At 51.1% G+C, this 13,978-nt stretch overlaps 1 protein-coding gene across 1 annotated transcript in view; it reads right to left on the bottom strand.

Annotated features, from left to right (window-relative positions):
* LOC119095250 (xylosyltransferase oxt) overlaps positions 1 to 13,978 on the bottom strand; it is a 94,007-nt gene that overhangs the window by 14,538 nt on the left and 65,491 nt on the right. The window contains exons 12-14 of the mRNA XM_037218116.1: positions 11,380 to 11,579; positions 8,154 to 8,250; positions 1,319 to 1,400 (exon numbers count right to left, since the gene is read on the bottom strand). Coding sequence (XP_037074011.1) covers positions 1,319 to 1,400; positions 8,154 to 8,250; positions 11,380 to 11,579 — 379 coding nt within the window. The remainder of the gene's footprint in view (positions 1 to 1,318; positions 1,401 to 8,153; positions 8,251 to 11,379; positions 11,580 to 13,978) is intronic.

Raw genomic sequence — 13,978 nt, 5'->3', positions numbered from 1 at the left:
CTGGAGTTCATGGGGCGTGCTACTAGACAGGTAGACGAAGGCAATACTTTAGATGTTCATCTATATTTTAATAAAGCGCTTGATGAGGTGCCACACCAGCGTCTCTTATATCGGTCAAAATTGCATGGTATCGAGGGAAAATTCTTGGCTGGGCAAAGGGCTTGGCTTCAAGACAGGAAACAAAGAGTACTGCTCGATCGGAGCTCGAGGAGAGTGGGGTTCCACAGGGGTCGGTGTTGGGTCCTTTCTCTTCTGTATCGTTTTTGTGAATAATATTGAAATAGGATTAGAAAGCCAATACTTAAATTTACTGCCCATATCAAATTGACAGAGGTGTCGAAAAATGCAGACCAGGTGGAACTTAGCTTTGAGAAACCCTTAAACTGGGATTCGCCGCGGCAATGCTTTTTTAATTATAAGAAATGTAGGGTGGTTATCATCGACGATAATCACATGTCATTGTCATTGACGACTGCCATTTAAAATTGTCCCTCGTCTGCCAGCAGATCAATTCAATTGATCTCTTATCGCCGAACTCCCCGCAGGAGGCTGTGTCGATGGCGGTCACACGCTCCACAAAGCAACTAGCGACACCTACCGGAGGCATTGTAACTACACGCGATAACTGCTCATAATGGCCTTAGGTCCCACAAATGAGAAATACGCCCGGAACTTTACAAACATCATCGCAATGTGTTGCCTTTTTCAAAAATATCAATTTGTAACGTTCGCTTATTTCTTTAAGACTAGGTCACCATTATACACAAACGGGGACAACCTAGGTCGCCGCTGGTGGTAAAACTGTTTCGAAAAAATCAAACCTGGAAGTGGTATCCGGAAGCAGCGCTCACAAAAACACCGAATGGGACTCACGGACCGTGACGTTAAGACAAGCGTTTACAAATGGTCAGTCGAATCTCCATGTGGCAAAACATGACTCGCCACATCGCGACGTGACTGGGCCATCAACACTCGGAAAGAGATTTACATCACCTACTGACGATTCGGAAACTGCTGTTGCGCGATGTGGCAGTTACAAAACGGCCGCAAGTCGAGATATGACGTCACGTCAGGATTCGGTCAATCGTGGTTTGTCGCATTCGAATGTGACCGTTTTGGACAGCCGGCGGCCATTTTTGAAACTGAAACCCAACACCTTCAGTCGAGAACTACGCAATGTCTACATCATCTATCAAAAAAGTCGCTGATCTAACGATCAAATAAACCACGAACCACGGTTCACAACACTTCACGCCCCCTTCATCCCCGACGGGGGGGGGGGGGGGGCGGGGGGCGTCCGTCGGAGTTCGATCCTCACCTATAGCGATACCCCGGGGCAGTTTGCGGCCGCCCAGACGCCACAGGTGGTGGTCGCACTCGTAAAACGAGTGGTTCAGGCCCTGCAACGAAAAATAGCGGCTGAGTGGGGCTCCGAGTGTCTGCAGGTTGTGGCTCAGCGCCCGCGATGTGGCGTGGCAGACAATAGAGCTGGGGAAGAGTCGGCGAGTCACTGCTTCGCGAGTCACGCCATACACATTAGTGCTGGACAAGAGCCGGGACGATGGCATCGTTCCCACCCTGCACCATGGCACTGCGCGGAAAAGGACAAGGCACTTTGGTCCTCGGGCTTGTTCGCCGGTTTCAATTTTTATTAGCTTCAACTGTAGTCGGTTCGTGGCCGAGAACCCAGCACAGCGCAAACGAACAGAGCTGTGCACGATATAAAGAACAGGGGCGTCCAGGCCCTGGCTTCTCGGGATCATGAACTCGAAGCCATGCCATCGATCCTCCCAATGGGGGTCAACAGAGACGAGGACTCCGCCGCCCTCTGCCGTGGCCGTGCTGCATCACCGCACCGTGGCGCGTGACATGAGCAGTGGTGCGACGGGTCACCTGGTTGTGAGAGGAGCGCAGGTGAGAGCGCTGCTAGGTTCAACGTCCACGTGTGATGCCGGGAGGCCGGATACCTCAGTCACGTATTCTTGACTTGTGGTGGTGGTCGGGTGTTTAAGGGGGGCCGGAGTTGAGGCCATTTTGCGCCCCTGTATTCTTGACTTCAACAGTGTTTGATGTGTGAGCAGCTTTCGGCAGAATTTTGCGTCTAACTGTGACTGAACTATGGATCACGTGTCTGTAAGTACAACATTCCATTTTAATCTCAAGCCCACAGGATGCATTGAAACACTTGAGCCAGGGTCTCAAATGGTCAAGAACGTCAAGAAGTTTTGTCCATGCTGAAAAAATGCTGCTGGCTTGGTCGGACTTGTATTTAGCAACTGCCAAATACCATTCAGGCACCACGTTCGTAATCACCTTCCATAATTATGAATTACACGCCTGTGTGCCGCATATCATATTATTATATTTGCAATGCGTGTTTGATGCATATTAATAATTGTACGCATCAATACATGCACTGAAATACAACTAGACAAGGAACAAACTATTTGCTGTCCATCTCCAAAAAGGGGTTTCTTTAATCCCCCAAATGTCCAAACGCCTCAGATTTTCACTGCAGACGCTTAACATCTTTATTTTTGAGTCAATCTTATGAAACTAAAACAATAAACAGATATACCGTTTGTTGTCCATCCCCAAACCAATGTTTTCTTCACTCGTTATAAGGTCCAAACGCCTCAGCTTTATAACAGCAGGCCCTACAGTTTGGAGGCAATCTTACAGCAAGTCAACCGCATGGCCTTTTCGTAAGCCCAAGCTCGGTAAGGCAGCCCACCCTCGTGGGTTGCAGGGTCCTGAATGTCAAGAGCCGACTGCCCAGATTACGCAGTTTTTTAGTTGAAGTAAACAGATGCGAAAGAAAAGGCCATGGCCAGCGGCCTGTCGGCAGTCCGGCCCCGACCACAGCTGGGGGTGGGGGAGAGGGGGTGGGGGAAGGGGGGGGGGCTCTCGTATAAGACACCACCATGGCAGCCTCCACAGCAGCACATCACGGCAGTCCGGCCCCGACCACAGCTGGTGGAGGGGGGGGGGGGGGGCGCTCGTATAAGACACCACCGTGGCAGCCTCCACAGCAGCACATCACGGCGGTAGAGGCCCATCCGAGGCCTCACAAGAGCGAACGGCGCAGCTCCTATGTACTCAAAGCAGAAGGCAGCTTCGGCGCCCACCCCGGGACACTACGGCCGGACAGGGAGGCAGGCTGATAATCTGGGCGTGCGTGATCATGCTTATCATGTCAGTGGTGAGTAGCGGAGGGCGGTGTCGCAGCCGTACAAGACTTTGCGACGCTAGAATGGGCTGAGAACAGGGAGCTCGCTTTCCAAAAGCCGGAAAGCACAGTTTGATTGGCTGGCGCAGGGACTGCGGTGGCAAGTTTCGGATCACTCCGCCTATCACAAGCCAATAATTGCAGACACTTTCCGCGGACTTTTTACCTTGTGGGCCACGCTTGGCGGGCTGTCGCGAGTCAAACATATAACAAGCAAAATAATGTACTAATTATTAAGGGTGCTTTTACCATTATTATCACGTTGCTCTTCGCTATCAGGATTTAAAACCATCTCCAGTCTGGGTGTGGTTCCGAACACAATGCAGTTGCGAAAAATAATACTTTGACTTCATAGAAATAGCCCTAGTAACAAAATTCATAGCATACATGACACACTAGTAAACTAGGTTGTGCATACTAAACAACTATCAGCAAACGTGTCACTGAAAGCCTAACGGCAGCAAATCAAAGCTTGGTCTGATTTTATTGAGCAGTTGGGTGGGTTCATTACAGTAAACACACCTACATACAGCGCTTGGCCGTGTAATGCTGTTTTTAAGGCATTACACAGCCGAGAAAAACGCCCGCACAAAATAATAAAAAATCAACTCTAAAAGACCTGAACATGCGCTTGGCAGCTTTGTGAACGTATGGTGCACCCATATTTTCTTGCTGTACACACAAACCACACGTCATAATAAATATAAATAACCCATGAAAGGAAAGGAAAACCTAGCGCCTTTCATTGCCCTAGCCTCGCTCACTTGCCAACACCAAGGCGACACATACTGTCAATACAACCTGCAGTTACTGGTGTATCAAATGTGCATCAGTTGTAAAACTAGAAATGGGCTTTGATGGTAACGTAAACTTAGATCATTTAGGCCTGAAAAACATACAATTTATGCCCGGCATAACAGTGGTTCTGAAGACCGATACATTTCACCTTACTGCGATTGTAACCAATTTTGGACGCAATGTCTCCTAAGACTTTTGCTGTTTTGCTGCGAGCTGGTCGGGGCTCAGTGAGGTTCCCCCGCCCCGATCGATCTGGAAGAATTAGGGGGACAAGAAAGGACAAGCCGTCCTGACCCCGGTTGCCGCAGCCAGGCCGCTCAGCGCGCGAGAGGCCCGCGGCGACGGCTCTGCCGCCGCCCGCCGGTGGGCCCGATGACCAGGCCTCGATGCCCCCTCCCCCCCCCCCCGTCCTCTGGCCGGTGCGGGTCAGGCCGCTGTCCAGCCGCAAGATCCGCTCCTCCGTCGTCGTGGTCGCCTCTGGTCCTGCCGTGCGGGGCGAACGCTGCGTCACCTCTCGAGCCGCCTCTGTCGCCCCAAGCGCGGGCCCCGCTGCGCCACCTCTCGAGCCGTCTCTGTCGCCCCAAGCGCGGGCCCCGCAGTGCGCCACCTCTCGAGCCGTCTCTGTCGCCCCAAGCGCGGGCCCCGCTGTGCCACCTCTCGAGCCGCCTCTGTCGCCCCAAGCGCGGGGCCCACCGCACCACTTCCCGAGCCGCTCGGGAGGTGGCGCGGCGGGGCCGAGTGCGGCTGAGCGCAGGTCCCGCGCACCGCCTCTTGAAACGCCTGTGCCTCGGCTAAACCATACGGAGCCGGGACGTGGAGCTCGAGCATCGCCCAGGGCGCGCTACAGCTCCTCCATGTCGTTCACGCGTTGCTTGTGAAAATCCTGATGCAGCTTGAAATAGACATGGCCGTATTTGCTGAAGGCCGTGTATATTTTTTTTCGTTCTTGGCAGACAGGAGCGCGTTCATTACCTTCCGTTTGGTGTTCCGTCAGCGATTCGGAGAGAATTAGACGACTTTGGGTGGCACACCCGCTACGCTCGAATCGTCTTCCGTAAATCTCGTCACAGAGGCTCTTATAGAAAAATTTACAGCTTACCATATTCTCACTTCGCAGACGATAGGCGTTTTGGATATCGTGGCAGCTTACGTTCAGGTCGGAAAAACGCCTCCTGAGTATGTGAACAGCCTGTCCTTCGGTATTTTTCCGTCGCTCTCTCCGGGCAAATTTGACCGTCTTTAGTGTCGCGGAAACCTGCCTCCGAATAATATCAATAGGCTCGATTTGCTCTTTCATATCATTTTCGCATGAAGGGCAGAGCTTTTTCTTTCATCTCGAAGCCGCTGTGTTCTAACAGGTCAACGCGTCTCTCGAACGAGGCCATCTTGGCCTCGATCGAAGAGATTACTATCGTGTTGCCGACTTCGACCATTAGCCGGATCTGCTCCAGCGCTTCTGCGTCCAGCCCCATCGCCTTCGACTCAGGTGGAGACTGAGACTGGCTTTTGAACACGCGTCTCCTTTTAACGCTGGCCGTCTCACTACCTCGGAGATACTACCGCGGAGTATTCAGTTCGGTTCAAATTCGGTACATCAGCACAGGAAGGCCCACCGGTAGCCTCCAAAGTCACTGCCGGCCACCCATGCCCGGCCCACGCACCCCGCCACTCGGCCGCTCCTATTACTGCCCGGAGGTCCTCACTCGTGACCGCCCGGGTCAAGGTCACCGACCCTACTGGTACAGGTTAAGATAAGCTGCGTATTGGTATCAGGTATATCTGAAATGCACAAACAATGGATGTTCAGGACTGGACGCTGGTTAGTATCAAACAATAATGGAACACGAAAGGTTTGGGAACAGATGACGGACCGGAGCCGAAGCCGTGAACGTACACAAACGAACATCACCAAACAGCGGTGTGTGGTCTGTTGAAGAACTGCCCGTAAACACCATGCCCTGGCTACGTCAAAAATTTCTACCAGTGTTACTAGCTACGCCAGAATCCACCAGCCAATAACAAAGAACAGCTAGAACAAGCAGAACAATACCTGTCGTACGACTTTAAACATGCTCAAGTGCCGCATAATTTAGCACCAGTCGGCCCAATTAAAATGCTCTGTGGGTAAAATGCTCTGCGGGTAAAGCTACACCCTCCCAGTACACCATAGAAAACATCCGCTCCTCATGTATGATGCGATTTATGCGCACGCTGGTGTCTTCCAAAACCGACACGCCAAAGGTCAGCGGTAATGCTCTGCAAATGTAATAGAGCACACTACACGGAATATTACTAGTGGTTAGTCCATCATAGACGACAAACTACATAAACTACGTTGAAATACAGTTAAGCGAATGTAGTCATATTAAAAACGCAAATCGGGTCATTCACATAAACGCGAATCAAATGAACTGGAGCAGATGACGTAACCCTCAATGGAAAATTACTAACACTTAACGCTGCGTTCCACTTCAGTCACGTTCCCGACTAATCATGTCACAGCCGGGCGCAAGAGCCCTTTCCCGAAAGGCGGGGGCATGTTGAAGACTGAAAAACTTAAGCATATGGCACGAGCGCGAGAACTGAGGCGGGGGTAAGGAGGACTGAGCCCCCAATTTCTCAAAAATGTATGCCTGGATCTCCGGGCGTTGACTGGAAGAACGACTATGAATGGTTATTACTTGGAAGGAATTCCGCTGCTCCCAGCGGACAGGCTTCGCGCGAACACAAATTCACCGTCCACATAGAAGACTAATAGGTGGACATAAGACAGAAGGCTTATTCGGGAAACAGTTCCGCCTATGACTTACCGGATGTCAGCCGACGTTTCTCCTCTGCTGCAATCCTCCCGGTCCTGTACTGGCCGTTGCGTCGCACTCGCACCTGGCCAGCAGCCTTATGAGCTGATCCAGGCATCAATCGCAGATCCGAAATAGCAAAATAGTGCCATTCTCCGAGAGATCTGTGGTCCCAATCCACTCAAACCGTTCGTCGCTTTCCCTCGTCCTTTCATCTCCAGCTGGTTCACGTGAGTCGAAATGAAAAGTTTCAATCTTGGTTAAAAGGACAGTTAGACAACCAGAGGCCAAGTCGTTCCGTTGGGCCCGGGTTGCCTGGGCCTGGCTACGCGGCAGTTCTTGTAAGGATCCAGAGACAGCTTGCGAAATGAACCAGGGGCGCAGCCAGGGTTTCTCACGGGGGGGGGGGGGGGAGCTGTGCACAGCCAGAATTCATCACGCTGATTTGTAACCATCTGCAAGGAGCCATCTTTGGTGCTGCCAGAAACATGCAGGACTGCAGGGTTCGAGTTCACTCCCCCCCCCCCCCCCCCCACCCCCACCCTCACTCCGTGGCTGCGCCTCTGTAATAGGGCACGTGCAGCCGGTAGCACATGTAGTCATCGCGAAGTTCTAGTACCACTGTTGAGGATGCGTATTTTGTCCGACGAAAAATGCACTGACATCGAGAGCACTTTTGATAGGCAAATCGCCGGATGTCCTATTTTGTTCGGATATGGCTTTTTGCCTGACGGAAGACTTCACTTGCAGACCAGCGGATAGTGAACAAAAAGCCGTATGCGCCATCTGCAGTAGAGACGACTTTTAACCTGGCGGAAATTGCGCTTGCGGTTTTTCCTGCCATATCTCATTGCCAGGTGGCGCGATGCGACTTTTTGACACACTAGATACATTTATATTTAAAAATACACGATGCGTATAAGCACATACCGCCGGCTGATCCGTCTTCGTGAGACCTTCCGTATGATCAAAACAGGAAAAAATCGATAAAAATTGAGTTCCGGCATTTGCTTTAAGAAGGGAGCATTGCCCACATATGATAAGATAAATTTGTCAACCAAACTGAGAACATATGTCCAAACCGCCAAGCCTTGGCAGCAATGAGGTAGCCAGGCATGCGTCAACCCGCCGCAAGAGGGAGCCAACGCTTCACCCCATACCAGAGGCGTTTTAGCCGTCTGCACCAAGCCCAACATTATTTCCAGTGTGCATCTGGAGCGTGAGCTTCGCCCGGGGTTGAGGCCCTGACAAAGTGCGAGCGTACAGCTGCAGCAGCGCTGTACTCTGAGCGGAGCAGCTCCGCTGTACACTGTGCCGACGACTCTTACCTGCTTCATGATGAAGCTGGGGATGGACTGGCCATGGGACTTGAGGAAGTTCTTGCCCTTATTCCGGGTCAGGAACTCGGTCAGCCGCTCCATCCTCCTGCGGCGAGTGAGGCCAGTCACTTGGCGAACGCTGGGAGATCGACGCGGTGGATAGACGGCCGGCAGCTGACTGTAACCTCAGGTGCATTGGCGGCGCGACAAATCCTACCCGATGTCGGCCTGGGACCCACAGACCAGGCTCGCCGTCGGGAATCATGCCCACCATAGTCAGACCTTCGGTGTGCGCATCCTCTCATGCCACGTGCACCCAGTGACGTCACCATCTGGCGTTATGTCCGAGACATCGGCATTCAAGGGCTTAAAGGCAGTGATTTTGAAGATTATTTGGTGCAGTTCTTGGTCATGCCCTTCTTAAGCCCAAAACCTTCTAGTTTCTGGGCTAAACGCACGCGAGGATGTGCAACTACTTCAAGGTCATTGAGGCATGTATGACGCCGTGACAAGGTCACTCAAATCCTACCACCCCAGACGAGGCGGTGTTTAAGGCCAAGAAAAATATTATCGTCCAGCCGTTCAAATTTGGCAGACGTGGACACGATTTCGAAACGATTTGGACGTCACGTTGCTCCAGCGTTGAGGAAGCTGTGCACGATTTAATGACGGCTGATGTTTTGTGCTGCGCAATATAATAAGTTGGACATGGTTTCTTCACTCCTACTTCTTACGAAAATAAGACTCGCAACCAAATAACCTAAGAATAACGCCATACCGAGTGTGCGAACAAGGGCAATAATCTTAAACTCATGGATAAATATGCAAGCAAACCACGAGGAAAGGAAAAGCACGAACGCATGACAATATTTCGCTAAGCAAACACTTCCAGCAGCGTGCTGCCAGCTCTCGATAAGTTTGAGGCACTAGAAGTAGTAATTTCGCACCGCGAGTGTGGCAGTACCTCAACATCATACAAATGTCCCATGACGCAATGAAGCAATAACGTATTGAGGGACACATTTATTTAAGAGACATTCTCTTGTCTAAAGGAGTCGTTTCAAGTTAAAAGTACACCGATAAGTGAGTTGATGTCATCATATCTAATATTTACTTCAATATCTTCAAATGTAGAATATTCCCCTTAAATGATTCAGCACTGGCCATCACCGATAGCTATAAGTGAAGTACACCGATAGCTACAAGAGAGTTGATGTATCATATCTGATACTTGCTTCAACATCTTCAAATGTGGAACATTCCCTTCAGATGACTCAGCATTGGCCTACACCCGACCGTTACAGGTCAATGTGATTCAGGCGGAGACAAACCGACTCGACACGGTCAATAGCGACGAATGACATCCACGCTATCCGGTGTCGCAAATCAATACCACACCCGCGATCAGATCAATACCGCGCGCCTGAACAACGTCCCGCTTCGCTAACAACTGCGCGTGAAACATAAGCCGAGTGGTCCACAGTACGGAATAGACGCTGCGGCGAGGGTGTGTCGCTTCAGTGAAGTTCATATCTGCAAGTAAGCGAGCGTTTTATGAGGCGGGTGCCAGAGATTGACCAAAGGCAGTCGAGAGGCTCTGTCGAAAGGTTAGGGTACCGGCGTCAACTGTCCCGCGAGTGCGCCTGCTTCCGGAGGCTGATTCGCATCGTTCTAACGGGCCTAAACACCCAGCACGCGCGAGAAATCGGAGGTCCCGGCTCCTAATCGTTCCCCTCCCCTCGGCTCCCCGCCAGTGTGGGACACGCTTCTCAAGAACCAGGACCGTTTGGCCGTCCTCACGCGAAGCACCGTCGGTCCGCGCCGCATTACGGCCTGACGACGTCGCCAGACGTCGTAACTGGAGCCCGAGACGCAAGAGACGATGGGTGGCTTGGATCGCGAAAATCCTGCCCCCCCCCCCCCCCCCTCTTATCCGACATTGTGAGTCAGCCCACAACAAGAGCAGGAGGAGGAGGAGGGGTCCTTCATATCATCCTCGCTCGTTGCGGCCAGCGCCAAGTTTGTCCATTCATTCCTCATCCCCGCTCGTTGCAGCCAGCGCCAGTTTGTCCATTCGTTCCTATCAGTTCACCGGACCCGGTGTCACAACCGGGACTGTCAGCCATCACGACACTGCCAGTGTCATGACACAATATCCCGTGTGTGGCCGCGGACTGGAGCAGGCGGCGGCGCCGACACGGCTTCGTTCGGCCGACTGAAGCGCTGGCCGGCTCAATTCCCCGTCGCTGGACGCCGCCAGCCCGTGCCATGAGCAGAACCTCACCGCTCCGTCAACCACGCCAGGAGCCGACCCCTCAATGGGAGACAACCGACGACGATGTGCCGGCGCTGGTGTTCGCCACCGCTGGGGGTTACCCCACCGATTGTCCCCACTACAACGCTGTGAATACATCTCCAAACGTCTCGTCTCTCTCGCACGCCAAGCGGCATAGACGGCGCTTCTTAAGAAATGTCGCGCGAATGACCACAGAGGTTGACTTTACGTTTAGAGTGTTAGCTAGGTGAGTTCGTTCCGTGACCCGCGGAGAGGATGTGAATTTCACCTCAACAAGCCCCTTGCACTTAACATTTTAGCTTTCTAAGTCGGAAATGAAAGTTTCCAGGACAGTGCACGAAAGTTCCTCGCGTCTCCGAACGCTACGTGACGGGTCACTGAGGGGTGCGCTGAACCATTGGCACCAACCACTTTCTGAGTTCTTCATCCCAGCCTTACCAAACAACGTGTCCGTTTTGGCGTTCGAATCCAGAGGATCATCGGCCTACCACATTGCGCAGTGTTACTGGCGACGGTGGCGTTACAGTGACGGATTCAGACGAAATTTATTACTCCCCTGGGATTGCCACTGGAAAGACAAGCGACTTCACGCATAGAAAATAGATGCAAAGCCAGCTGGACGTAGGTGTGTAACCGCTGCCGCACGTCACCTTCCTTACCCGGGGATAAGGGTTAGGGTTGAATAATGACGTTCTATAACCCTCAAGTCCACCGGTTAACGCCCAAGGCTGCCCGTGCCCAACACAGCCCCTCCGACATGTCTCCTCATGGCGCTGCTGTTATGTGCGAACTCAACTGACTCACTTGACTCCCCGCCTCACTTGACTCCCTCCCCCACTCACTTGACCCCCGCCACAAGTTGCGTGGCTCCCCGCCTCACTTGACTCCCTCCCCCACTCACTTGACCCCCGCAACAACTTACGTGACTCCCCGACTCACTTGACTGGCATGTCGCTCTCGCTGAGATTGAGCACGTAGTCCCACTGCCAGTCGGTCTGCATCAGCTCCGTCATGCAGTGCAGCAGCATGTCCAGCAGGCTGGCGCCGCCCCAGATGGTGGCGCGGCGCCAGCGCGACAGGCGCACGTTCGGAAACTGCGACTCGAGCGCCAGCAGCGTCCGGTACATGTAGTCCTGGCGCTGCAACGCAGGCACGACGAATGTCTGGTGTTGGGCTGCCAAGTACGTGGGTTTCGTGGCGGAGTTGCGGTGGAAACGCGAGGGTGAGTGTTGCGGATCACGACGGTAAGTGCTACGGATCGCGACGGAAAGTGTTGCGGATCAAGACGGAAGTGTTGTGGATCGCGGTAAGTTGCGGATAGCGACGATAAGTTGGATCACGACGGCAAGTGTTGCGGATCACGACGGTAAGTGTTGCGGATCACGACGGTAAGTGTTGCGGATCACGACGGTAAGTGTTGCGGATCACGACGGTAAGTGTTGTGGATCGCGGTGAAAAATGTTGCGGATCGCGACGGTAAGTGTTGTGGATCACGACGGTAAGTGCTATGGATCACGATGGCAAGGGTTGTGGATCGTGACGGTAGGTGTTGTGGATCGCGGTGAAAAATGTTGCGGGTCGTGACGGTCGGTGTTGCGGGTCGCGATGGTAGGTGTTTACGGATAACGACAAAGATGGGCTGCGTAATTTTGGCACTAAACGCCTTGCAGTGACAGAGCCGAACACAAGAACAGTGATGCTGAGCTATCAATATTAAGGGAGCAAATGGTGTTCTCCTTGCAACATTGCAGTCTTGTGTCAGGTTAGAGTAACAACGAGTAGTGCAGCGTTAGCGAGGTGACTCCACGCCATGACGCAATGCATGTTAAGAGGGATCATATAGTCATTTCCCTACAGTTTGTTATATAATCTTTTACCATTAGTTATAAAGTTGTGATTATCTATGTGTATATCAGGGATTATGTTATTGTATTATTTCATACCTTAAGTTATCATCTTAATATTCGTTTTTTTCCTAACTTGATCCGAACCCTTTGAATGGATGGATTTCTAGGATCGACGCTCACAATAAGCAGTGCTTGTGTGAGCCCTGACCCCTACCATCCGATGGTGCAATTCCACGTCAACGGCAGAATTTAGTGGCGAAGGCTTAACGTGCCGCAATGCTCGGCACGGTCCGTCCCGCCATCTAAAGTCAACCGATCTTTTTAGCGCGACCGCTACCACCGGCCGCAGGCCATGCCTGTCAAGGGCAAACAGCGAGCGCCCTAAAGCGACTCGAACCCACCCCGCCAAGGGTGGGTGGATCGGAACACAGGCGCTCTGACCAACTGAGCTAATGAGACGGGCGAATTAATATGATCTATTCATTTTGAATTTTATCATCATTGAACATTTCCATCATTGAATAATTATTATTGAATAATTTGTATTGAGTATTTGTCAACTTTCCCTCTTAAAATAGCCAATATATAATTTCATGTCATACACTGTTAGTTCTATATTTGTCATATACATATATACATACATAAATATACGAAAATAGCAGGTTTACGTTATGTATATTTTCACTCGCAGCTCACTACGAGTATCGCTTATCTACCACCGTAACTATGCAAATTCAGCCCACGAAATCGACGGGAAGGTATCGAAAATTTGAGTGTCAAAGCACGCAACAGAAGAAGTTGGGAATATGCTTAGATAGCGATATTTCACAAAAATATCAAAACTCGAGATCTCTACGGAAAGCAGCCCAACCAGGACATACATGTTGAAGTGCGCCAATGAGGTATGAACATTTCCTTGCCCCCACGAAGTTTGCGGCTTCGTCCCGCATCCTACACTGGTGTAACATTATTTTTGTCCCGACGCCTCACATTGCATCTCACGGAAGAAGCACATGAGATCGCATGCCACATACAACGCCACCATACTACTCGTCTCACGCAACATTTGCTCTACCAAAACACCGCAATTTTTTTCTCAAATTTTTAGCACCTGCACACAACACAAGGAAACTCCACAATCCGGCAGATTTACTCACTCATAGCCATACACCAATGCTACAGAAATTAAAGGTTCTGAAAAACCGCTTTGGAGCAACATCGCCAATATATCCCACAGACATGAAACATAACATGACAAAACCACGTGAGGATTAGGTCATCAGCATGCAGTCTTGTGATTTGTTATGTTAATTGTGTAGGTCACAGTGTGTGATGTTAATGAAGCCTTCTGCACGGCGGAAATAATTTGTTTTTGCCGGCCAAAACGCTGGTGAGTGTAATCCCATGAGAAGTCCATTGCTGTTTGCATGCTCGTGTTTTATGTTCTGATTTTTCAGGTGGCAGTTGCCAACATGAGATGAAGAGCTATATGTTGTTTTGACAACAAATAGCGGATGCAACCGAAACGCTAAACCAAGGATATATGGGAAGATAATACGTGGCCCTTTGTGAGCTACTTCTTAATCCAGCAGACGATGTCAAACGTGAGGTTCGAAAAACAAAAATCAACCGAAAATTATGTATACACATGAATGTATATATAAACTCCAGTAAATATAGTATACAGTTAC

Source organism: Pollicipes pollicipes, unplaced genomic scaffold, assembly GCF_011947565.3.
Source record: "Pollicipes pollicipes isolate AB1234 unplaced genomic scaffold, Ppol_2.1 Scaffold_4219;HRSCAF=4965_pilon_pilon_pilon, whole genome shotgun sequence".
In the NCBI taxonomy this organism is placed as follows: Eukaryota; Metazoa; Arthropoda; class Thecostraca; order Pollicipedomorpha; family Pollicipedidae; genus Pollicipes; species Pollicipes pollicipes.
Note: the sequence above shows the minus strand (reverse complement) of the source record. Positions and strands in the feature narration are given on the sequence as shown.